General features: G+C 43.8%; 1 protein-coding gene across 1 annotated transcript in view; it reads left to right on the forward strand.

Annotated features, from left to right (window-relative positions):
• Positions 1–27,533, forward strand: part of LOC132870287 (NACHT, LRR and PYD domains-containing protein 12-like) — a 361,706-nt gene that overhangs the window by 306,720 nt on the left and 27,453 nt on the right. Inside the window, exons 11-12 of the mRNA XM_060903922.1 lie at positions 8,402–8,575; positions 22,016–22,189. Coding sequence (XP_060759905.1) covers positions 8,402–8,575; positions 22,016–22,189 — 348 coding nt within the window. The remainder of the gene's footprint in view (positions 1–8,401; positions 8,576–22,015; positions 22,190–27,533) is intronic.

The following is a 27,533-nucleotide window of genomic DNA, read 5'->3' on the forward strand; positions in this document are numbered from 1 at the left end:
CCTTTGATCTTACCCCCGGATGGTGACACTCATGTTGTGTGCAAAGTTGAGCTGAAGAAGCTGGTTGCTCAAGAAATCCTGATGATAGACTCATCACCAGTAGCTGCTCTACCTGCGGAGGTGATTTTTCCTCCCATGGTTGTGCCCAGTGAGGCATTGGATGTCAACAGCTTGAGGATACTACTCAAAAATGAGTCTTCAAGAGAAACTTGCATACCTGCGGGAACCGTGATTGGATGTGTGTACCACATTGACTTAGTTGCAACAATTCCCCCTAAGGATACTGCTTTCTCTGACTTTGATGAGAGCATGATCAACTTTGGAGACTTTCCTATCTTGGAGCAATGGAAGAGCAGATTATGTAAGAAACTGGCTCAGAAGTCACATGTCTTCTCAATGCATGACTGGGATGTGGGATTAGCAAGAGGCATAGAGCACAGAATCCAACTTGATGATTCCAGGCCTTTCCATCAACGATCACGCCGGCTGGCCCCTGCAGATATTGAAGATGTTGGAAAGCATTTACAAGAACTGCTGCAGGCGGGGATCATAACCGAGTCGCAAAGCCCCTATGCATCCCCAATAGTTGTAGTCAGAAAGAAAACTGGAGCTATTAGGATGTGCATAGACTACAAACTATTGAATAGCCGAACCATACCTGACCAGTATGCAACACCATGCATTGAAGATGCACTGAATGCCTTAACAGGAAGTCAATGGTTCTCTGTACTGGATTTGCATTCAGGCTACTACCAGATAGCTATGTCTGAAGAGGACAAAGAGAAAACGGCATTCATTTGCCTGTTAGGATTTTTCCAGTTTGAATGAATGCCTCAAGGCATTATTGGGGCCCCTACAACTTTTCAGAGGTTAATGGAAAAGGCGGTTGGTGACATGAACCTCTTACAAGTGCTAGTATACCTTGATGACATGATAGTGTTTGGAAAAACTCTCGAGGAACACAAAGAAAGACTACTCAAGGTCCTAGATCGTCTCAGTGAAGTTGGGCTGAAACTTTCAGTTGACAAGTGCCAGATCTGTCTGCCAAGGGTCAAATATCTGGGGCACATCGTGTCGGCGGATGGCATCGCCCCAGATCCAAACAAGATTGAGGCCGTCACTACATGGCCAATGCCAACAAACCTGAAGACGTTACAGTCTTTCTTAGGATTTTGCGGTTATTACTGCTGTTTCATTCAGAACTATTCTGCAATCGTAAGACCAATAACTGAACTCACCAAAGGCTACACTCCAACTCAGAAGAGAAAGAAGTATACTTAAGATGTAAACAAAATCTATTTGAAGGAATCGGAGCCTTTCGGGGAAAGATGGGACAAATCTTGCACAAATGCGTTTCATCATATAATTCACTGTCTGACACATGCGCCTGTTCTGGCATTTGCCAATCCACAAAAGCCATACATCCTGCATGTAGACGCAAGCTTGAAGGGTCTTGGTGCTGTTCTTTACCAAGAACACCCTGAAGGCCTGAGACCAGTCACCATTGCAAGTAGTAAAGTAAGCTCTGCAGAGAGAAACTACCCCATACATCAGCTGGAATTTTTGTCACTCAAGTGGGCGGTCGTTGACAAATTCCATGACTACCTGTACGGGGCAAGATTCACCTTATGTACTGATAACAACCCGCTTACGTACGTGCTGTCTACAGCCAAGCTCAATGTGGTAGGGCATCGCTGGCTAGCTGCTTTATTGACCTATGAGTTTGATGTTCGGTATCGCCCAGGCCGACAGAACATTGATGCTGACCTGTTGTCAAGGAACATGCCAGAAGAGGATGACGATGGCTGGGTGACTATACCCCAGTCTGGAGTGAGGACCATCTACCAGAGAGTTTGCATCCCAGAGTCTGCCCGTAGTATGCCAGTGTGTGTTGCTCAGCTTGGAGCCTCTTCTCACTGTGTTCCTGACCTGTATGTTTTTCCAACACACATGGAGCTAAAGTCACTGGAACTCATGTCCAAGCCGAATCTTAGGAAGGCTCAGGGAGAGGATGAAGCCATTGGACCAGCCATCCAGGCTGTCAAGCATGGATGCTGGCCAGAGGATGTGAACATGAGCTCCAAGTTGTCAAGGCTGAAAAGAGAAGCTGGGAAACTGTCCCTGAAAGATGGATTGCTGTACCGATACATCAAGAGACCCTCTGGGGATGTAGTCAGTCAACTCATCCTGCCAAGAGTTCCGGGAAATGGTTATGCAGGCCATGCATGATGACCTGGTACACCTTGGGCAAGAGAGAATCGTTGACCTGCTCCAAAGTAGATTCTTCTGGCCTAGGATGTCAATGCATGTGGAAGAATACATTAAGAACTGTGGAGAGTGTGTCACTCACAAGACCCCTGTACAGAGAGCTGGATCCATTGCACAAGATCATTAGCCATGGGCCTATGGATTTAGTGTGCATGGACTTTCTTTCCCTGGAGCCTGACACCAAAGGCATAAGTAACGTGTTAGTGGTCACTGATCATTTCACGAGATACGCCCAGGCTTTCCCAACAAAAAGCCAGAAGGCCCATGTTGTGGCGAAGGTCCTGATTGAGAAATATTTCCTACATTATGGACTGCCTTCAAAGATCCATTCGGATCAAGGAAGAGATTTCGAGAGCCGTTTGATCAGAGAGCTGTTGACTTTGATGGGGATACGCAAGTCACGGACAATGCCGTATCATCCACAAGGAGACCTGCAGCCAGAAAGGTTTAATTGAACTCTGCTCTTCATGCTCAGTACGTTAGGCCGGGAGAAGAAGCATACGTGGAGCCAACATGTGCCTTACTTGGTCCACGCATACAATACCACAAAGTGTGATGCCACAGGGTACTCGCCTTACCTCCTAATGTTCGGCAGAGAGGCGAGACTTCCTGTTGACTTGTGTTTTGGAATGTCCCCAGATGGCATTGAAGATGCATGCCACATTCAATATGTAACAACACTGAAGGAAGACTTGAAGCAAGCCTATAAGTTGGCCTCTGATGCTGCAGATAAACGGCACCAGAGAAACAAGAGGTTGTATGACCGCCGAGTTACGTTTCAGTCCATAGAGATTGGTGACAGAGTACTGCTCCAGAATCTAGGCCTGAGAGGCAAGCATAAGCTGGAAAGTAAGTGGAGCCCTGATCCCTATGTTGTTGGAAAGATGCCCAACCTACCTGTGTTCAAGATCAAACGGGAGGATGGAAGTCTAGGGACAAAGACTATACACAGGGACCACCTTCTCCCTACTGGACAGCTTGTGAGAATGCCACTCACCAACCAGGTTAAAGATCCACCTGCCAGAAAAAAGACCAGAGCAGACACTCGTAAGAAAAGTCAAAGAAACTTAAGACCAGAGTTTCAAGAGTTACAGGAGTTTTCTGATTCATCCTCTGACATGGAGTATTATGTTACGCACCATGTCACTCGGAGAGAGCCTCTACCGAGGGTGCAAGATACTGCCAGGCCAGTAGTTGACTTAGAAGCTGACCCTGAACCAGAAAATGATAATGACTCTGAAACTGATAATGAACCTGTTCAGGAAGATGATTCAGACCCAGAAGATGCTGACCACAACTCTGAACCAGAACCTGAGGATGAGGAGCTTCATCAGGTTGTAGCTCCAGAAGAGAACAGTGAAGCTGGATCGAAGTCTGCCCAAGAAGTATCTGAGGTCCAGGAGGATAGAGAGAAGCCCAGATCTGAGCCTAGACCTAAGAGAACTGCCAAGCCAATTCTTAGGCTCACCTATGATGAACCTGGTAGATCAAGAGATCAGTCTCTAACTATTGTACACAGAGGGATAGTCATTAAAATAGGAAAACACTAAACATAAATAGTTACTACGCCCTTAAGACTCCTAAGATACATTTATTAGTGTCTGATGAGGACACACAGACATTTAAAAGGGGGAGGGTGTAACCCTGTTGAAATTGGTGTTTGAGAATATAAATAAGTAACATGTGTAGCCCTGTGGGAATTTGGGGTTATTGAATTCCTAAGTAATATTTTGTTTATTGACTTTTAAAATGTGAATGTTATGTTAAAACTGTGAAAACTGTGTACATGTGGAAAGAATTAAGTTTGTAAAGCACTTACCTGTTATGTTGGCCAATCAGAGTTGGGGTTGGAGGTCGAGAAGGAACAGGAAGTGGTGGTAGTGAGGAGAAGAGCGAGCAGGAGAGAACGAGAGATGAGTAGGCAGTTACGCAGTGACACTGGTGAACTGTAGAGTGGGCAAAATGCTAATTTTATGTATGTAAGGGTAAATGTTTAGTGACAAATGGACAGTGAGTCACGTATGGACATTCTGCTTGAGCATAGTAGTGTTACACATGATTTATATGGAATACTTTGGCTAAAAGTTTCCCGCGAGGATACCGTGAGTGCTAGTCAACCCGACTTGGCTCGTTGGAGTTTCTACTTGGACTGTGCAAGCGAGTGGCCTGCCCGGCCCTACTTCAGTGTTCAAACCAGTGGATTCCGATCCTCTGAGACACATTCGTTTGGCTGTGATGACTACGTCTGTTAACCCCAGCACCGCCAGCGCTGCGAGGCTGCCGAGAGGCTGACGGTGACAGCAGCAGCGAGTTTTATTTCATGTGCCACGGCATGAAGCGGCCATGTTGTTTTAGGTCTCTCCGCTCCCAAGCCACGCTACAGGCCTGCATCTCTCTCTGACTGACACCTTGCTTTGGTTGGGTACCCTTTTCGTTTTCTTTTATTTGGTAATGTATCAGTTTAGGTTTATAAACTGCCAGCTTTAGGATAAGGTTTAGCAAAGGGGTTCTATTTTTGCTATCGCTACTGAAGTGAAACTTTTTTTTTGTTGAATTGCAATTGAAAGTGAACTGAACTATTTTGAAAGAACTGAAAAGAAAAAAGGATATTTTGTGTTTTGCGGCATATTGCTTGAAAGTATATATGTAAATTTAATTTTAAGTAAATAGTTAAATACAGTACAATAAACTTTATTTAAATTCAAATTTAAAATAGCAAATACATGCTAATATCTCCGAATATAATAAAAATATACACGTAAATATAGTAAATAAAATAAACAATAGATAAATCATAAAAAAATAGTACAACTATTAATAAAATTAAATTCATGAAATATTAATATATTTAAAAATTACAGAAATGAGCAGCACTATGCAATAAAATTTAATTCCTTAATGGCAGATAAAGTCATTAAAAGATAATTTGTGACAAGAATCAGACAGAGAATTCCAAAGCTTAGGTCCGAAATACCTTAAGGCAGGGTTTCTCAAAGTGTGGTGCACGCACCCCCGGGGGTGCGCGAGCTGCCACTAGGGGGTGCGCAAGATAAAAAATGTAATGGCAATTTTTAACTCTTCTCCTATGCCGTAACGGTTCTGCAGTAGTTTGTGGCTTCATTCATTCATTCATTCGCGATGCTCAACTGGTTGAAATCGGCAAAACTAAACAGTTGCAGTTCAAGCAAAAGGCACTTGTGGATTTCTGGACTGTGTCGATGCCGTCATACACAGTCCTGGCAAAACAGGTCTTGAGAGTTTTGATGCCCTTCGCAACAACTTATCTGTGCGAAGCTGGGTTCTCCGCTTTGGCAGCAATTAAAACTAAACATCGGCAAAGACTGGGAGATGTTGAGAGAGATTTGAGGCTGAGACTGTCTTCAATTACCCCAAACATCGGAGAGCTCTGTGCCAAGATGCAGGCCCATCCGTCGCATTAATATTGGTATGTATTTGGCCAAATGGCATTGATCTTGCTAAAAATATATACTGCTACTGAAAATAGGACCTATATATAGCCATATCTTGATTGGGTGGGCAGGACTCACGTTTGGGTGGGCACTGCCCCCCCCTACATCCGGCCTTGTAGCCTACTGACCCACCCACCGTCTGTCTGTCTCTCTCTCTCTCTCTCACTGCAGACTGAGCTGCCAGCGCTGCACTTCACAATCAGATGGATCCTCTTCTTTATCTGTTCCTGATATGCTCCTTAATTGTTGTATCTCTTTAAAATGCATATGTTCATAATTATCATTGCTATTTTTACTGTTATTATATGTTAACTTTTTTGCAAATTAAATTCATTCTCAATTCATTTTCATAACCTTGTAATGACAGGGTTGTGTTGCTAGTGTTTTAAACACGGATGAAAATCATATATTTTCCCCATATCTGGCTAGTAGACTACATGCCTTGATGTGATCTCCCTTTGTAATGAATTTGCGCATTTAACGTGTTGCAACGTTTTAAAACTGTTACATTTCAGTCAAATTCTATCTAATTCAAATACGAGAGCGCATAATATGTTAATGTGATTCGATGTTCTCATTCGAGCACGACATGCTGCCTTTGTAAGAAAGCTTTGGTGTTTTTTTTCACTTTTGTGGTTTCCTGCAGGTGTGGCAAACGATGTTTGTTATCATTTTAGCACGATTAAAGATGCTGCCTTTATAAGAAAGCGTGTGTTTGAAACTGGGGAACTGGGGGTGCGTCAACCTGGTTGGAGTATAGAAGGGGGTGCGCGGCCAAACAAGTTTGGGAACCGCTGCCTTAAGGAATGTAAACCATATTTGGTGGTGCAAACAGAAGGTATTTTTAGAGCTAGCTCTCCACGTAAATTATATGATGTCTGTCTATGATTAAAAAGTTTACTTATATAGGGAGGAGATAAAGAATAGGTAAACTTGGTTTTGGTGCATATGTGCATATTTTATTTGGGGAATTCATGCAGTTGTAACATTGAATGCTATGTTTAAAGGGGTAAAGGATAAAAGTGTTAATTAAAAAGAGAGTAGTTCTACACACCTTAGGTTGACACTAAGTTGATAAGTGAAACCCCAAGCTATATACAGTATATTTTAAAGAACACAGGTTGGCCACCTCTCACGTTAGACAGTACACGCGAGAGAGGCGCTACAATGAGTAACTCCATAAAACTCCTTCAGCACTGGGCTGTGATCATTTCAGTCGCTCACTAATTAGAGAACAAATCAAATGTCTGATCTGTTCAGATAAATATGACTCTGCCTCGAACTCTGCCTGCTTCATCAAAACCTGACTTTTGAAACTCTTTTCCTTTCTCCTCTTATAAATATTTGAGATCAGAATCTTATTTCCCGATTTGGTGATCAGATTTGATGTTGCGTGTTTATCCCATGTGTCAGTGATGACGTGTGCAGCAGAAAACTCAAATCCGATCAGCTTGAACTGTGAATAACTGTTACAGCATTTCAGTGTATTGTCGACTCGGAGTTTGTACTTTTGTCATTTATGAAAATGAAATGGTGCAGTGAAAGATTTGAGGACCTGTTTGATCATTTGTGTGAGTTTATTATGTATTATTTTATTTCCTTCAGGATCAGTTGCGATATAATTGAACGGAAAAGCGCTGAAGCTCTGGTCTCAGTGCTCAACTCAGAAACCTCCAGTCTGAGAGAACTGCATCTGACTGTGAAGACACTGGATCTGTCTGGGAATAAACTAGAAGACTCAGGAGTGAAGCGTCTCTGTGCTGTACTGGAGAATCCTCACTGTAAAGTGGAGACACTGAAGTAAGATCATCTCTCTGAGAGTCACAATAACTCACTAAAGCAGCAGTTAATAGTTGTATACAATGGTGTTTATCAATTAAAGTTTTCTGTAAAAAACATGCAGAACAAATATATTAGTCATGAAGTGATCATTTCTCCTCAGAACCACTTACTTTAAAGAAATAATTAAAATGTGTTTACAATTAAATATGTGATCATTAAAAATCCAGTCAAGCAGAAATAAATTCTCCAAAACCTGACTCTTCATTTAAACCTTTAAATTATTGACTTTTTGCTGAATCATTTGCACCTCGAGTAAACTTAATGTCAGTAACAGTGGTAATGTTTGAGTCATTATTAATAATAGCTTGTGATTGGTGAAGAGAAGGGGTGGCACGGTGGTGTAGTGGTTAGCGCTGTCGCCTCACAGCAAGAAGGTCCTGGGTTCGAGCCCCGGGGCCGGCGAGGGCCTTTCTGTGTGGAGTTTGCATGTTCTCCCCGTGTCCATGTGGGTTTCCTCCGGGTGCTCCGGTTTCCCCCACAGTCCAAAGACATGCAGGTTAGGTTAACTGGTGACTCTAAATTGACCGTAGGTGTGAATGTGAGTGTGAATGGTTGTCTGTGTCTATGTGTCAGCCCTGTGATGACCTGGCAACTTGTCCAGGGTGTACCCCGCCTTTCGCCTGTAGTCAGCTGGGATAGGCTCCAGCTTGCCTGCGACCCTGTAGAAGGATAAAGCGGCTAGAGATGATGAGATGAGATGAGATGAGATGAGATGGTGAAGAGAATAGAGACAGTCCAACATGAGAGACATCATCTTCACAACCACTATTACACCAAGATGAAAATCTGTTGATGAAGTGTGTGTCATTGTGTCTCTGCAGGTTGTGGGGTTGTGGTGTCTCAGATGAAGGCTGTGCTGCTCTGAGTTCAGCTCTGAGATCAAACCCCTCACACCTGAGAGAACTGGATCTGTCTAATAATAAACTGGGAGACTCAGGAGTGAAGCGTCTCTGTGCTGTACTGGAGAATCCTCACTGTAAACTGGAGACACTGGGGTAAGATCATCTCTCTGAGAGTCACATGACCTGCTCCTCAGTAAGACACATTCTCTAATAGTGAGACTGAAGCAGAGGTTTTAGGTTCATCATCAATGTCCTGAGGAGGAAGATTGTTTCTTTTCACTGCACACTGATGATTTGTCACAGAGTCTTTGGGTCAGATGGACGTATATGAGAAGCTGCAGCACAAAACGGGACTTGATCTGACTGCAATGTGTCTGAAATTACTGTGAAATTTACTACAACACTAACTAATCACACAAACTGCACCTGAGACACAAACTAATTTCACTCTTCAAAAAATTGAAGCTTTAAACTCCATTATTTGAACAAAATGATTCCTTGAAAGAAAGGAAAAGCAAAACCATAAATTGTGTGTCGTCTGCAGAGCTGTTTGTGTGACTGTGACAGATTGATCTCTATGTAGACATCAGTGCTGTGATATGATAAAGAGCAATACCACTGGCATCACAGCATGAAATACAACATGAAACTTCACCTTTGGTTTTCTTTTTACCTTTAGCCTGAAGGTTTATTCATTATTCCTTCTCTAGAAGAATAGCCTTATTTGTCATGGTGGTCCATGAAACAATAAGAACAATAAATCATGTGATGCAGATTGTTCACTCGCTGTTGACATAAAATATAACATTTTGGCGTCTAAACTTGTGTTTTTTGGCGTTCACTGATGATTTCTGCCGGTTTTATCATGACGGAGTCTCTGGTTGGAATCACATACCTTCTTTCATAACAGCTGTCTTTGAAATGTGCTAAGCAGAGCGCAGTATATTTGCTCAGAGGTTCGTGAAAGTCCAGGTGATACCGCTGCACAAATTTGACCCAGTTTCTTCTCGGAGTTGGATCGGATGGGATCTGATGCGTCCTTATATCCGGGGTAAAGGTTGTGTTCATAAAACTAATGTAATTTGGTGCTTCAGTGACACAATATCAACCTCCTGTTTGTTTGGTTTTACTGTCCGCTGTAGTGGGATGTGATATGTGACAGTAAGTTTGCAACCAGCATGATGTCACGGCGGTGTTGTCTGATGTGTTTTTGGGCATGAGTTCTGAACTGACAATTTTTAGTAAACCCACTAAACTACTTTGCCTCATAAAAACGTCAGTTTTCATTCCTGTCGTCTCAAACTTGGCAGCTGTTTGTTTCAACAATATGTTTATTGAAATATGTTGAAAAAAATTTGCTTCATGTGCAGTTTAAGTCTTCAAAAAAAAAACACTTTTTCATAATTTCATGTTTTCCTTGTTTCCTTTTTAATATCGAGGTGGTGTTGTATTGTTGCCACGATGCATTTACAGAATCTAATGACTCGGAAACAACCTACTGAATGCAGTGACTCGCTTGTCGAACTTGTAGAATAAAAAGTGTGTAGAATATGATACAAAGCCTGTAGAAATGCTGATAGAAGCACAGTTGAATCAACAAAAGGGCAGTGTTGTTGTTTTTATTTTTTAACACGCCACCCTGCCAACTAATGTTTACATCCCTGACCATGCTTTCTCAGGTTGGACGGGAAATTTGTGTAACAGTGATGTTTCTTTGCAGTAAACAGAGCAAATATTTAAAACAATACAAATCTTTCTTCATTTCAAAATCTCAAACATGGACTTTAGATCTGGCCCTGGGTGCTCTGGTGAGGAACCATCATTTTTATCTGCTGTAGTCATCATTACCATCATCACCACCACCAAGTTCAAACTGAACTTTTCAAAAAATGCAGCAAGCTCTTTGAACTTGATCGTAGGCGGAGTTTACTGTGATTGGTTTTCTCCTGTCACGAACACAGCGTATGGCCTCGCATTTTAGAAAAGAAACAAAAATTCATTTGCTGATTTGATAGATATATTTCAGAGTAACGAGTAACAGGAACCTTTAGAGAAATGTCCTGGAGTCAAGAGTCCAATATCTGTCCTTCAAATGTAGTGGAGTAAAAGTCATAATTTTCCAAAAAATGAACACTCGAGTAAAGTATGGATATGAAAAATGTCCTAAAGTTCAGAACTCCAGTAAATGTACTTCATTCCTGTCCACCCCTGTTTTGGGATGTTTTGAGTTTTAGGTGATCCAGAGTGTGTTAATACAAATAGATCAGTAGATAAATGATGGGATAACAGTTGCATGTAGAATTGAATAATACTGAAGGGCAGCGATTAAACATGTGGAAACCAGTTGATGTCATTGAAGGAGAAAAACGTTTACGTGTCGAATGCAGGGCTCTACAGTGCGCACATTTCACTCGCATTTGCGAGCGAATTTTTCGGCATGCGAACAACAAAAAACAAACACGCGCATTCGTGCAAGAGCTTCTTGCGGCCGACAATTTAGGAAAGCACTGAGCACAGACACGACGAGTTTAACATTCTAAAATCTATCAAACATTAAAGTGTGTGTGTTCAGTGTTGTGTACATGCGTGTGTGTGTTCTGCCTGCGCCTTGCTCCCTGTCTGTAGTTGCGTGCATTGCCTCTGTAAATGTAACTTTTTCACTCTCCCCGCCCCTGCAGTGCGAGAGCACTGCCGGGGGGGGGAGTGAAAAAGTTACATTTTTTTTTGCCGTTCTGCCATGCTAGTGCGTTTTACCGGGATATGAGATTTCAGCATTTTTATTCTTCTCGGTCTGTAGCTTGAATAAGTTTAGGCTACTGAATAACACTTTCAGTTAAAGTTGAGTCTGGTGCTTTTGTGCTGATGCTACAATAGCCTACTATCACAATAAATATCCCCCGTAACATTTCCCGTTTTCTACTCCTCTTTCTGTGATTGCCCCTCTTTCCCACGGTTGTATGTTGTGGGTGTGGCATTGGGTGGGAAAAGTGCTTTTTAGGGATTCATCAGATCATTCAACTGAGAGATAACTGAGAGCTGGTTCGGACCGAGCTGAGAAATATATTTGCTATGCAGAGAATAACGGCGTTTTTTAAAAGCAATGATGGTGGAAACAAGAATAAAAGAACAGACGACGAAGAAAGTGTAGTGAATAAAGCTAGAACGATGGGAGAAGGTGTGGGAAAATTATATAATTGTTAGGGTTTTGCTCGGATTCAAACCCCAGTCGCGATAATCCAGCAAACCCCCACTAGGCCACCAGGGGGATGACTCAAGTGCAGAGGCGTGAGGCGAAAGTAGAGTATCAAAAAACAGTTTATTTACACTATATACAATCCAATGGAAAAAACAAAAAGAAAATCCAAAAGCTCAGAAGATAAACCAAAATAAAAATATCCAAAGGTTAAATGTCCAAAAACAAAAGGAAAGGCAAAATGCTGAATGCTCAGAAGATCAAAAAGGTACAAGGTCCAAAGAAAGCAAAAAATATCAAAAACACAAGGGCACAGGCAAGATAAGTGAGACAGAGGAAACTAGCACAAGACAGCATAGCATAAAGACTCCGTGGCAAGGGAACAAACAGAGGGGTATTTATACACAAAACAATTAAGGAACAGGGCGGGGCAGGAAACAGGCAATCAAGACAAACACAAAACACAGTGGCAGCCTCTAGAGGCCAAAACAAACATGACAAGATAAACATAATAGCAGCCTCTAGAGGCCAAAACAGTCCCAGTCCTAACAGGACCCCCCCCCAGGAGCGTCTCCTGACGTTCCCAGGGCGATCCGGATGGGCCGAATGGAAGTCCCGACAAAGTCCTTTATATAAAATGTCCCGGTCGGGGACCCAACAGTGTTCCTCAGGCAAGGCAAGGCAAGGCAAGTTTATTTATAGAGCACATTTCAATGTGCTTTACAGAAGCCATAGCCCTCCCAGTCTACCAGATATTGAAGCCCGCCGCGGACCCGGCGGGAGTCAAGCAGGCGATGCACAGTGAACACAGTCTGACCCTGGAAGATGCGGGGGGGGGGGGGGATTCCTAGGGGCAGGGGCATACGTGGACGTCAGTATGGGCCACAACAGGGAAACATGGAATGTGGGGTTGATCCTCAGAGTCCGGGGCAACTGGAGCCGGTAGGCGACAGGGTTCACCCTGCGCACCACCTTGAAGGGGCCAATGTAGCGAGGAGCAAGCTTGCGGTTCTCCACCCATAGCGGAAGGTCCTTGGTGGACAGCCAAACCTGCTGCCCAGGGCGGAAAGCGTGGGCAGGTCTTCTATGGCGGTTGGCCTGAGTCTGGTTGGTTCTAGAGGTTTGGATGAGGGTCCTCCTGACCTTGCTCCAGGTCTTGCGACGCCGTCTCACATATTGGTTGACTGAGGGCACCCCTGCATCCTCCTCCTGGTCCGGGAACAGAGGTGGCTGGAACCCGAATTGGCACTGGAACGGCGACAGCTTGGTGGCTGATGACTGCAAGGTGTTGTGGGCGTACTCTGCCCATGGCAGCCAGGTGCTCCACAAAGTCGGGTTATCCATGGCCAGGCCTCGCAGGGTGGTTTCCAGGTCCTGGTTGAGCCTCTCCGTCTGGCCATTGGACTGTGGGTGGAACCCAGAGGAGAGGCTGGCAGTGGCTCCGATGAGCTTGCAAAACCCGTGCCACACTCGGGAGGAGAACTGGGGCCCCCGGTCTGAGACGATATCCTGAGGGAGACCAAAGACTCGGAAGACGTGATTAAACATTAGTTTAGCAGTTTCAAGGGCAGAATGGAGCTTGCACAGTGGTATAAAGCGGCAGGCCTTGGAGAATCTGTCCACTATGACCAAAATGACAGTGTTACCTTGTGACTCCGGGAGACCCGTGATGAAGTCGACTGCCACGTGGGACCAGGGACGTCGGGGAATGGTCAGAGGATGCAGGAGGCCCTGGGGATGCTGTCGCGGGTTCTTGCTTCTGGTGCACACCTCGCAGGAAAGGACAAATGACCTCACTTCCTTCTCCATGCTTGGCCACCAGAAGCATCTTCTCAGGAAGTCCAGGGTCCTTCGAGCTCCCGGGTGGGTGGTGAGAGGGGACGAGTGACCCCACTGTAGAACCTTGGCCCGGGCTTGATGTGGGATGTACAAGAGGCCCGGTGGCCCCATCCCAGGACTGGGGTCCTGGCTTTGGGCTCGTCGGATGGTCTCCTCAATACCCCAGCGGACAGGGGCCACGATCCGGGACACAGGGATAATAGGCCCAACTTCGCTCTCCCTGTTGGTGGGAGCGAACAGCCTGGACAGCGTGTCAGGTTTGGTGTTTTTGGAGCCAGGGCGGTATGATAGGGTAAAGTCGAACCGACTGAAAAACAAGGCCCACCTAGCCTGTCGTGGATTGAGTCTCTTTGCTTGCTGGAGGTACTCCAGGTTCTTGTGGTCCGTCCAGACCAAAAATGGATGTTGGGCTCCTTCCAGCCAGTGCCTCCACTCCTCAAGGGCCAGTTTAACTGCTAGCAGTTCTTGATCCCCCACGTCATACCGGGACTCCGCAGAACTCAGGCGGTGGGAGAAGTATGCGCAGGGGTGCAACCTTCCTTCCGATCATTGAGAGAGGACCGCGCCGATGCTGCTGTCCGAGGCGTCCACCCCGACAATGAAGGGTTGCGAAGGGTCCAGGAGGACCAGAATGGGTGCCATGCAGAAGTGGTGCTTGAGGTCTTTGAACGCCTTTTCCGCCTGAGGAGACCAGACATACGATCCACCTGTCCCTTTAGTGAGGTCCGATATGGGCGCTGCTACAGAACTGAAGTTCCTGATAAACTTGCGGTAGAAGTTAGCAAATCCTAAGGACCGCTGAACCTCTTTGACGGACTTGGGGGTGGGCCAGTCCCGGATGGCCAGGGTCTTGGCTGGATCCATCTGGATTTGGCCCGTCCGTACAATAAAACCCAGAAAGGAGACCTCAGGAACATGAAATTTGCATTTTTGGGCCTTAGCGAACAGATTGTTCTGCAGCAGCCTCTGGAGAACCTGGCGGACATGGTCGCGGTGCTCCTGCATGGTCTTGGAAAAGATTAGGATGTCGTCGAGGTAGACAAAAATGTACTGGGTAATCATGTCCCTCAAGACGTCGTTGATTAGGGCCTGAAAAACAGCTGGTGCATTGGTGAGTCCCAAGGGCATCACCTGGTACTCGTAGTGCCCAGACGGGGTGTTAAAGGCAGTCTTCCACTCGTCTCCCTGTCGGATACGGATGAGGTGGTATGCATTCCATAAGTCCAATTTAGTGAAGACAGTGGCGCCTTAGAGCAGATCGAATGCTGTGGACATCAGCAGAAGGGGATAGCGGTTGCGTACAGTGATCTTGTTCAGACCCCTGTAATCAATACACGGCCGGAGCCCCCCATCCTTCTTGCCGACAAAGAAGAAGCCAGCACCAGCGGGTGAGGTGGATGGTCGAATGAACCCAGAAGCCAAGGCGTCCTTGATGTACTCCTCCATGGCCTTGCGTTCTGGCTGAGAGAGGGAAAACAGTCTGCCACGAGGAGGGGTAGTCCCAGGGAGCAAGTCGATGGCACAGTCGTAGGCACAGTGCGGAGGAAGAACGGTGGCCCTGCTCTTGCTGAAAACTTCCTTGAGATCCCAGTACTCTGTGGGAACTTGAGATAACTCGGTGAGATCAGGAGGCTCGGCAGGAGATACAGGAGAGCTAGAGAGCAGACAAGAGGCATGGCACGCAGGGCCCCATTCCACAACCTGGCTTGTTACCCAGTCTATGCGAGGGTTGTGGCGGGTAAGCCAAGGAAGGCCTAGAATCACTGGGAACTCTGGTGAAGGAATCAGGTGCAGGGATATTTCTTCCTTGTGACCTTGAGACTGGAGGAAGACTGGAGAAGTTACTTGGGTGACTCTTCCATCACCTAAGGCTTGGCCATCCAGGGCAGACACAGACAGTGGGACTTCAAGAGGTGCAGTCGGGACATTGATACTTTGGGTGAAGTGAACATCCATAAAGTTTCCAGCCGCCCCGGAGTCTAACAAGGCCTGACAAGAGTGGACGGACTCACCCCAGGAGATGGAGACCAAGATGTAGACTCCTTGGCCAGGGAGTTCAGGAGAGAGGGTAGGCCCTTTCACAACCCTCCCTCGGCTGGACGGGGCGGTCCTTTTCCCAAGAGCTCGGGACATGATGCTCGGAAATGGCCAGGCTTGCCACAGTAGATGCAGCACTTGTCCCTCCTTCTGCGCTCCCTCTCAGCTGTGGAGAGATGAGTACAGCCAACTTGCATGGGCTCTGGACAGTCACTGGAGGAGGTAGACGGGCTCCAGGTCGAGGCAGTGAGGCCGGGGAAGCTCAGGACTCGGCGGCGCTCTCTAATCCTGTTGTCAAGACGAGTAGAATGTGAGATCAGAGTTTCGAGGTCACTTGTGGCCCTTTTCCACTACCCTTTTTCAGCTCACTTCAGCTCGCTTCAGCTCACTTCAGCCCGACATGGCTCGCGTTTCGACTACCTCAGAACAGCATGACTCAGCTCGCTTCAGCCCTGCTTAGCACCCAAAACTCGCACGGTTTTCGAGTGGGGCTGAAGCGAGCCAAACCGAGCTGAGTAAGGCTAGGGGCATGAGGAGACACTCCCCTGTGCACTGATTGGTGAGGAGTGTCCTCACATGCCCACACGCCCCATGAGCACGCTGGGATCTGTAAACACTGTAAACCCGGAAGAAGAAGAATTACGAGAATTTCTGAAGCCTTATGCACCTCGCCTCATCTATACGCTCTTGCCAGTATCTGTTGGCGTTGTCGGTGACAACAAGCCACAGCACCAAGACCAGCAACACTAACGACTCCATGTTTATTGTTTACTATCCGGGTCGTGAGACTACCGCTTAAAAGCTCACTGATGTCACTGTTTGCGCCGCTTAATGACATCACGTGACATCCACCTACTTTCGCTAACTCCACCCAATGTGTCCACCCACTTCCAGCCAGCACGGTTCAGCGCGGTTGTAGTCGAAATGCAACTCCAACAGCCCCACTCAGCTCGACTCAGCCCAACTCAGCACGGCACGGCTCAGCCCGACTCAGCCGCGTTGGTAGTGGAAAAGCGGCATTGGACATCCGATAGAGGCCAGGCCGTCTTTGATAGGGTCAGACAAACCATGGTGAAAGGCTGAAACCAGGGTTGCTTCGTTCCATCCGCTGACAACTGCGAGCGTCCGGAACACGATGGCGTAGTCCGCGACGCCTCCTTCTTGCCTGGCTGCATCTTTACTGGTGTCTGCCTGATCGAAGACACGAAGCATCTCCTCCATAAACAACTTGAAATCAGAGCACTCAGGTCCCTGTCAAACTGCCGTTGCCCAAGCTCGTGCCTTACCAGCTAACAAGGTTATCACAAAGGCAATCTTGCGGCGATCCGTAGTGTAGGTGGTAGGCTGAAGCTCAAAGGTGAGTTGGCACTGGGTAAGGAACTCCCGGCACTCACCATGCTTTCCATCATACCTCTGTGGTGCAGGAAGGCTGGGTTTGTGAGGTGAAGGAGACAGCATGGCGGGAGGCACTGGAGCGGGTGCAGATGGTGGAGCAGGAGCCGGATGAGAAGATGCGAGCAGAGGAGTCAGCTGTGCCAGGGTTTTCCCAATTTGCTGAAGCAGTACATCATGGCGAGCAAGGTAAGTGTTCGTCCATGAGTGTCCATGGTAGCTCCGAAGTGTGTTAAAGAAGCCATAATTCCCTGAAGGTTAGCCGGGTAGACCGTTGAAGACACCTCTGCTGAGTCGGTCATGACGGAGTCTTTCTGTTAGGGTTTTGCTGGGATTCGAACCCAGGTCACTGGTGTGATAATCCAGCAAACCCCCACTAGGCCACCAGGGCAGAGGCGAAAGTAGAGTATTAAAAAACAGTTTATTTACACTATATACAATCCAATGGAAAAAACCAAAAAGAAAATCCAAAAGCTCAGAAGATAAACCAAAATAAAAATATCCAAAGGTTAAATGTCCAAAAACAAAAGGAAAGGCAAAATGCTGAACGCTCAGAAGATCAAAAAGGTACAAGGTCCAAAGAAAGCAAAAAATATCAAAAACACAAGGGCACAGGCAAGATACATGAGACAGAGGAAACTAGCACAAGACAGCATAGCATAAAGACTCCGTGGCAAGGGAACAAACAGAGGGGTATTTATACACAAAACAATTAAGGAACAGGGCGGGGCAGGAAACAGGCAATCAAGACAAACACAAAACACAGTGGCAGCCTCTAGAGGCCAAAACAAACATGACAAGATAAACATAACAGCGGCCTCTAGAGGCCAAAACAGTCCCAGTCCTAACAGTTATGAGATGGAAAGCACACACCCCAGTGCAAACATTTAGATGGGAACATACAACACAGCAGAAAAACAAATAATATACAGTATATACAAATGGTGCATGTCACAACACAGCAGAAAAACAAAGAATATATATACAACTGGGCGTGTTGAGTTGCAGATGTTAATTGCACATTAGTTATAGAAACTCAGTTCAGCTACAAAACTCAGGATATTGCACTGTATTTGGTATTGCATTGTATTGGGTATGGATGTAAAAGTGTAGAAATATAAATATAAAATATACAAAAGCTATAAAAACTAAAAAGTTGCTCTGTGAGGTTGCACTGTAATAAGTATTGCACTGTATCAGGTAAGTGTCAGAATATTGTCCTTTTAGGTCCTTGTTGGTGCATTGTTGCACCTTCCAGAAGTGGCATCAGTCAGTGTAATGTAATTAGCCTTTTTCACATTACGTCACTTGCAGAAGAACCTCACATCCGTTTTCAGCCTTTTGAATGGAAGAAGAGGCGGCATGCTAATCTGCTGGCTAACAAGTAGCACACTGCAAAAAATGGCCTTTCAAAAATAAGAAATAAAAGATTAAAACAAAGCATATTTGCTTGAATCAGGTGAAAAAAAACCTGCCAATGGAACTAGTCAAATTTGACTTGGTAAGATTTCTTAAAGTAAGATGAAAAATCTAACCTGTTTTTAGATGAAATAATTCCAAAATAAGATTGGGGAACTTATTATGCGAGATCTGATTAACTCAAAATAATCAAAATAGTTCTTATAACAAGATCGTACTTCTTACATTTAGCCATTCAAGTCATTTTTATTTATTTCATTTTAAGGGTATTTCACCTAAATTCATGACAAAGTTTTAGCAGTAAAAACTGAATTTAAGCTAATTATACTAATATTAGGATTGTTAAATTCTACAACTAAGCATGGCTAGCTTAAAAGATTCTCCTTTTGTGACCTGTAATTAGTAAAATATTCTAGATATGAGACCAGAGATTATCTTGAATCAAGTTGATGACACGTGTAGCATTGCAACAAGTTTATTTTTTTTTCCCATTTCAACATTCAAACATTAAAACATCTCTTAAGATTCCACTTCCCCAGGACCTCAGGCACCAAAAAATAAATAAATAAATAATAGTAATAATAATAATAATAATAATAAAGTCTACGCATTTTGACTTACAGTGCTTACACAGCGCCAAAGCAACAGTGCATTTTTGGGGCACTGACTATTCATGTGTATGAGGGGTTTACAAGATCAGGCACAAAACAAACAAACAAAAAAACACTGAACTTAACTCACAGCATTCCAAAAAGACCTCACTAAAATGCCCTCCACTCACTCATAGCCTTTTTGAAGGCACTTGTCTGGTCTAGAATATGTACAGCATCTAGAAGGACCTCACTCTGAATGACTGAGAAAACAGTCGCAGTAAACTTAGGATATGTAAGGTGGAGTTGAATTGTAATGAAAGATTCAAAGATTTCAGTAAAGTTCATTTATTCCCAAAACAAGCATACTTTGTTTTTTTTTCTTGAAACAAGATGAACAGCATTTGACAAATGTTCAAAATGTACTTACTTGTTTTAAAAAAACTTGTTTTATTTTCAAAGGTGCTCCAAATAAGACTTTTTCAAGACATTTTGTCTATACAAGATTTTCAAGATGGACTGTCTAAAAACTAGCCTTTCGAGCTAAATGAGGTTTTGCTTGTTGGGCAATTATGTCTTATAATAAGGGTGGCTAGATGTTTTGACTTGAAAATAGACAAATAAACTTCCTAAGATTTTTATTTTTTGCAGTGCAACCATAGAAAGTCAGTAAACTTCCTTTCCAAAACAAGGCAGATAGGTGACTGGAATGGTTGCTAACAATACGTAATGATAAACAACAATGTGCAATATTATTATCAATCTTATCTGTGAATGACACAGTTTTGTTAACATATGTTGCCGCCGTATACCTCTTCTTCCATTCAAAAGGCTGAAAACGGATATGAGTTCCCCTGCAAGTGACGTAATGTGAAAAAGGCTAATTGTTCAAGGTGGTTATGGCCTTTGGGAAAAAAAAACTGTTTTTGAGTCTGTTGGTCCTTGCTTTGATGCACCTGTAACACCTGCCTGAGGGCAGCAAGTCAAAGAACTCAGAGCCAGGGTGGGAGCTGTCCTTGATGATGATGTTAGCTCTGCTGAGCTCTGCTCTCTGTTTAGCTACTGTTTGTTCATTCATTCAGTTGTTCGTTATTAATTTGTTTGTTCATTCATTCATTTGTTCATTCATTCATTCTCAATTGAATTTTGCGTTTTATGTGTTGGTGTGTCTAAGGTTTGCACTGCAATAAACCTTTAAAATGAAAACCTGCTTGTGCCCCCATTTTTTTCCCTGTGCTCCTAAAATTTTTAACTTAGGAGCACGTGTGCTCCTGAAAAAAAAAAAGTTAGTGTAGAGCCCTGGTCAAATGATGTCATTTTGTCCCAAGAAGTATCGAAGCTGTGAGCTGAAGATGGAAGCGACAGCCAACTAACTAGACTTACAAACAACACATTTCCAAAAATCAATGCAAATAATCAAACACAACTTTTACTTATAGTTTATTTACAGTTTTTACAAATTACACTTCTATTATAGGCTCCAGTGTCCAATAAACATGGAGATTTTTTTTTTTTTCTGTGCAAAACCTTCACTGTGTTTAGTTTGAAAATCTTTTTCTTCACAATTCTCCAGATTAAACTTATGTAACAGCTGAAATGTAATGACGCAGACACTGGGCCGATAGAACCATGTGGAGTTTGCAGGAATACAGAATTATAATTAAAATCTTTACTGTTATTATGACCTGATAAAAGGTTTTATTCAAGTGGAAAAACAGACTTTCACAGAGAACTCATTAGAAACACCATTCTTATTTACTTTTATTACATCATATCAATTTATTACATGCTAATTATCCTTTTGTTCTTTGACTATCCAGACAGCTTTTATACATTTTAACTTTTTTGACCTTCACAGCTTTTGTTCTTTTCCCTGCTGTAGCTCTGTGATTTCTTGATTTCAGGTCAGACAGGGAGAGACAACACACAGAGTGTAAGGGGAAGAACATGTCCAGTCTGTAAATCACTGGCACCACGAACAAATAAGGAGCACCTGGGAACACACACACACGCTCTTAGCCAACAAGCTCATCCTGAGTATCTCCATAAAACTCCTTCAGCACTGGGCTGTGATCATTTCAGTCGCTCACTAATTAGAAAACAAATCAAATGTCTGATCTGTTCAGATAAATATGACTCTGCCTCGAACTCTGCTTCATCAAAACCTGACTTTTGAAACTCTTTTCCTTTCTCCTCTTATAAATATTTTAGATCAGACTCTTATTTCCCGATTTGGTGATCAGATTTGATGTTGCGTGTTTATCCCATGTGTCAGTGATGACGTGTGCAGCAGAAAACTCAAATCCGAACAGCTCGAACTATGAATTACTGTTGCAGCATTTCAGTGTATTGTCGACTCGGAGTTTGTACTTTTGTTATTTATGAAAATGAAATGATGCAGTGATAGATTTGAGGACCTGTTTGATCAGTTGTGTGAGTTTCTTATGTATTATTTTATTTCCTTCAGGATCAGTTGTGATAAAATTAAGGGGAGAAGCGCTGAAGCTCTGGTCTCAGTGCTCAACTCAGAAACCACCAGTCTGAGAGAACTGCATCTGACTGTGAAGACACTGGATCTGTCTGGGAATAAACTAGAAGACTCAGGAGTGAAGCGTCTCTGTGCTGTACTGGAGAATCCTCACTGTAAAGTGGAGACACTGAAGTAAGATCATCTCTCTGAGAGTCACAATAACTCACTAAAGCAGCAGTGAATAGTTGTATACAGTGTTATCAATTAAAACTTTCTGTAAAAGTAAAACATGCGGAACAAATATATTAGTCATGAAGTGATCATTTCTCCTCAGAATCACTTTTACTTTAAAGAAATAATTAAATGTCTTTACAAGTAAATATGTGATCATTAAAAATCCAGTCAAGCAGAGATAAATTCTACAAAACCTGACTCTTCACTTAAACCTTTAAATTATTGACTATGTTGAATCATTTGCACCTTGAGTAAACTTAATGTCAGTAACAGTGGTAATGTTTGAGTCATTATTAATAATAGCTTGTGATTGGTGAAGAGAATAGAGACAGTCCAACATGAGAGACATCATCTTCACAACCACTATTACACCAAGATGAAAATCTGTTGATGAAGTGTGTGTCATTGTGTCTCTGCAGGTTGCGGGGTTGTGGTGTCTCAGATGAAGGCTGTGCTGCCCTGAGTTCAGCTCTGAGATCAAACCCCTCACACCTGAGAGAACTGGATCTGACTGATAATAATCTGGGAGACTCAGGAGTGAAGCATCTCTGTGCTGTACTGGAGAATCCTCACTGTAAACTGGAGACACTGGGGTAAGATCATCTCTCTGCGAGTCACATGACCTGCTCCTCAGTAAAACACATTCTCTAATAGTGAGACTGAAGCAGAGGTTTTAGGTTCATCATCAATGTCCTGAGGAGGAAGATTGTTTCTTTTCACTGCACACTGATGATTTGTCAGAGAGTCTTTGGGTCAGATGGACGCATGTGAGAAGCTGCATCACAAAACGGAACTTGATCCGACTGCACTGTGTCTGAAATCACTGTGAAATTTACTACAACACTGTAACTAATCACACAAACTGCACCTGAGACACAAATTAACTGCCCTCTTCAAAAAATTGAAGCTTTAAATTCCGTTATTTGAATAAAATGATTCCTTGAAAGAAACGAAAAGCAAAAACTATAAATTGTGTCGTCTGCAGAGCTGTTTGTGTTACAATATTGGACTGATCCACAAGTCGTCATGCTAATCGAGGTGGATCAGTCATATTAAATATTAAATAAATGATCACAAATCAGGAAAGGGAGAAAAAAGAATACGAAAAGAAAAGAAATTGATAATAATAATAATAATAATAATAATAATAATAATAATTTAAAGAACTTGGAAAGAAATTGAAATTGTTACAGTTGGACAGGAAGAAAAAGTAATTAATTCGGCGAAAGATAAACATAACTATAAAGGCACCATTTATCAAGGTAGAAAGAGAAAAAAAATCAAAATCTGTGATTCTTTAGAGCTGCACTGATTTGAGAGATATCAGTATCATGGGCGTCACCACCACTGAATTCACATTTCATAATTCTTCGTTTGGATCCCCCCACATTTACATAAATTATTAGTTCTCCCAGCACCATTTCTATTGCTTCGTGAAAGAATCCATTCCACGTGATCGATAAGAGAATACACGTACAACTGAAAATCCACTCTGGTTTTTCTGGGCGTTTCTTACAACAACTCACCGCACGCGAGTGAATCTCAGTGCGAGCAGAGACATTTTGGTGCAGCTGCTCGAGAGTGGAGGAGGTGACGTCAGCCCCATTGCCACCTCACAATGTCTGGCTTTTGCTAAAACCTTATTCTTCTGTTCTATGCCCTCAAAATTAACCCCAGGCCACGTTAAATTAATGTTCAACTAAACAATGAAATAAGCTTAGCCTAATGGGGTATTCTTGGTTGATGATGGATTGTCTGCAGTATTTGCTCCCTCCCCAGACACAATGGACATAAGGACATTCTTTACAAAGAAGCGGAAAGTCAGTCGAAATTTCCCCATAGGACAGGGTTTTTTTGTCCCAATGGAAATGTTAGTGCAGTTAGCTGGCTACTCAATGTTAGGAGATGTATCAGCTAGCTTAATGTTAGCTATCATTTAATTCAAACCCAGTAGGGCGACCTTATTGTAATGCCAAGAATGAGGTCAAGTCTGCTCTGATGATATTTATTGATTCCCTGTTGTGATTTGAAGAACTTGTTTTGTCTGGTCTTTGCCAGTTTTCTGGAAAGTAACATGGGAAATCAGTGTATGGGGAAGGAATAGTAGAAAGGAAAGCAATGGAGAGAGATGGATGTTATTCCAGGTGGATTGTGAAGGAAAGGGGGATAAAAGTTATGAAGTGGTAGAAATTGTGGTGGCACCAATGTAGGAAGGAGTTATATCTATAAATCTATTTGTTATACTAATCTGTAAATGTTACTGTAGTACCACCATTGCACGTAGGTTGACAAAACTGCACTTGTTCATTGTGTGAAGTTCTCTTTTATGTGTCGTTGCTTGACACACTGTAATTTTGTGTTATGAAGACTGCATGATGTCATGTCATTTTTGTTGTGAGTATCACTAAATCGGAAAAAAGTAAAATGCACCCACTAAAGTCACTGTTGGTGGTTAACAAAATTGCACCTGTTCATTGTGTGAAGCTATTTTTTATGTCACCATTGCTTGACACAGTGTGATTTTGTGTTGTGAAGTTTGCATGATGCCATGTCATGCCTGTTCATTGTGTGAAATTATGAATATTCTTATTTTTAAACATACAGTTGAGTGTCACTATTGCTTGGCACAGTGGCATGTTGTGTTACATTTAAAACTAAATAAAAAAGGAAACACAAAATAAAAAATAAATCGCACCCATAAAGTCATTGTTGGTGATAAATTGTCACATTCATCTCATTATCTTAGGCAGAGCAGTGGGTTTAAAAACAGGCTGATGAATATATGGACGAGTTGAATGGGGACTTATTGTTGAGCCTCTAAAATAGTCATTGAATTAAGTGAATTTTGTAGGTAAAATTAGGTGTTTAACAACCTATTAAAAATACACTAGAATGCAGGAAATGGCATCTAATTAATTACAAATTTTCTGGGGGAGGACCCCCAGACCCCCCACCAGTGTCCCCCACCCACACACACACATTAAACATGCTTCTGACGCCTCTGGCTGCAGCACAAAACGGGACTTGATCCGACTGCAATGTGTCTGAAATCACTGTTAAATTTATTACAACACTGTAACTAATCACACAAACTGCAACTGAGACACAAACTAACTGCCCTCTTCAAAAATTTTAAGCTTTAAAATCCGTTATTTGAATAAAATGATTCCTTGAAAGAGATGAAAAGCAAAACCATAAATTGTGTGTCGTCTGCAGAGCTGTTTGTGTGACTGTGACAGATTGATCTCTATGTAGACATCAGTGCTGTGATATGATGAGCAATACCACTGGCATCACAGCATGAAATACAACATGAAATACGTTTCTTCTTCTTCTTTCATGAAACTTCACCTTTAGTTTTCTTTTTACCTTTAGCCTGAAGGTTTATTCATTATTCCATCTCTACAAGAATAGTCTTATTTGTGACGGAGGGCCATGAAACAAACAATAAGAACAATAAATTATGCGACGCAGATTGTTCACTCGCTGTTTACATAAAATATAACATTTTGGTAAATAAACTTACTTGTGTTTTTTGGCGTTCACTGATGATTTCTGGTGGTTTTATTGTGACGGAGTCTCTGGTTGGAATCGAATACCTTCTTTCATAACAGCTGTCTTTGAAATGTGCTGAGCACAGCGCAGTGTATTTGCTCAGAGGTTCATGAAAGTCCAGGTGATACCGCTGCACAAATTTGACCCAGTTTCTTCTTGGAGCCGGATCGGATGGGATCTGATGCGTCCTTATACCCGGGGTAAAGGTTGTGTTCATAAAACTAACATTATTTGGTGCGTCAGTGACACAATATCAACCTCCTGTTTGTTTGGGTTTACTGTCCGCTGTAGTGGAATGTGATATGTGATAGTAAGTTTGCAACCAATGTGACGTCACGGCGGTGTTGTATGATGTGTTTTGGCTGTGAGTTCTGAACTGACAATTTTTTAGTAAATCCACTCAACTTCTCTGCCTCATAAAAATGTCAGTTTTCATTCCTCTCATCTCAGAATTGGCAGCTGTGTGTTTCAACAGCATCATATTTTGAAATACGTATACGTACATATCATATTTTGAAATATGTAAAAAAAAATGCTTCATGTGCAGTTTAAGTCTTCAAAAGTGTTAGGGTTTTGCTGGGATTTGAACCTGGTTCATTGGTGTGATAATCCAGCAAACCCCCACTAGGATGACTCAAATGCAGAGGCGTGAGGCGGAAGTAGAAAAAGAATCAAAAGGTTTATTTATACTATATACACTATATACAGGGCAAAACAAAAACAGAAAAAAAAACAAAGAGTATAATCCAAAAAACACAGTCACAACTAAATCCAAAAGAAAAGCAAAGTGCAAAAACAAAGAACACAGTACAGAGGAAACTGGAGATAAACATAACAGCACAAAGACTCCGTGACAAGAGGACTGAACTCAGGGGTATAAATACACAAACTAATTAGGGACACAGGTGAAGATAATCAGGACTAACAGGCAATTAACAAAAACACAAAACACAGGAACAGTGGCGGCCTCTAGAGGCCAAAATAAACATGACACGAAAAGGAAATAACAGCGGCCTCTAGAGGCCAAAACAGTCCTAGTCCTAACAGGACCCCCTCCTCTAGGAGCGTCTCCTGACGTTCCCAGGGCGATCCGGATGGGCCGAATGGAAGTCCCGACACAGTTCTTTATCTAGGACATCCCGAGCAGGAACCCAGCAGCGCTCCTCAGGACCATAGCCCTCCCAGTCCACCAGATATTGCAACCTGCCGCGGACCCGGCGGGAGTCAAGCAGGCGATTCACAGTGAACACAGTCTGCCCCTGGAAGATGCGGGGGGGTGGGGGGTTCCTAGGGGCAGGGGCATACGTAGATGTCAGTACGGGCCGCAACAGGGAAACATGGAATGTGGGGTTGATCCTCAGAGTCCGGGGCAACTGGAGACGGTAGGAGACAGGGTTCACCCTGCGCACCACCTTGAAGGGGCCAATGTAGCGAGGAGCAAGCTTGCGGTTCTCCACCCGCAGCGGAAGGTCCTTAGTGGACAGCCAAACCCGCTGCCCAGGGCGGAAAGTGTGTGCAGGTCTTCTATGGCGGTTGGCCTGAGTCTGGTTGGTTCTGGAGGTCTGTATGAGGGTCTTCCTGACCTTGCTCCAGGTCTTGCGACACCGTCTCACATATTGGTTGACCGAGGGCACCCCCGCGTCCTCCTCCTGGTCTGGGAACAGAGGTGGCTGGAACCCGAATTGGCACTGGAATGGCGACAGCTTGGTGGCCGATGACTGCAGGGTGTTGTGGGTGTACTCTGCCCATGGCAGCCAGGTGCTCCACGATGTCGGGTTATCCATAGCCAGGCCTCGCAGGGTGGTTTCCAGGTCCTGGTTGAGCCTCTCCGTCTGACCATTGGACTGTGGGTGAAACCCAGAGGAGAGGCTGGCAGTGGCTCCGATGACCTTGCAGAACCCGTGCCACACTCGGGAGGAGAACTGGGGCCCTCGGTCTGAGACGATGTCCTGTGGAAGACCAAAGACTCGGAAGACATGATTAAACAAAAGTTTCGCTGTTTCAAGAGCAGAGGGGAGTTTGCACAGTGGTATGAAGCGGCAGGCCTTGGAGAATCTGTCAACTATGACCAAAATGACTGTGTTACCTTGTGACTCAGGGAGACCCGTGATGAAGTCGACTGCCACGTGGGACCAGGGACGCCGGGGAATGGTCAGAGGATGCAGGAGACCCTGGGGACGCTGTCGTGGGTTCTTGGTTCTGGTGCAAACCTCACAGGACAGGACAAATGACCTTACTTCCTGCTCCATGTTAGGCCACCAGAAGCGTCTTTTCAGGAATTCCAGGGTCCTCCGAGCTCCCGGGTGGGCGGTGAGAGGGGAAGAGTGACCCCACTGGAGAACCTTGGCCTGGGCTTGATGTGGGACGTACAAGAGGCCCGGT

Source organism: Neoarius graeffei, chromosome 22, assembly GCF_027579695.1.
Source record: "Neoarius graeffei isolate fNeoGra1 chromosome 22, fNeoGra1.pri, whole genome shotgun sequence".
Classification (NCBI taxonomy): domain Eukaryota; kingdom Metazoa; phylum Chordata; class Actinopteri; order Siluriformes; family Ariidae; genus Neoarius; species Neoarius graeffei.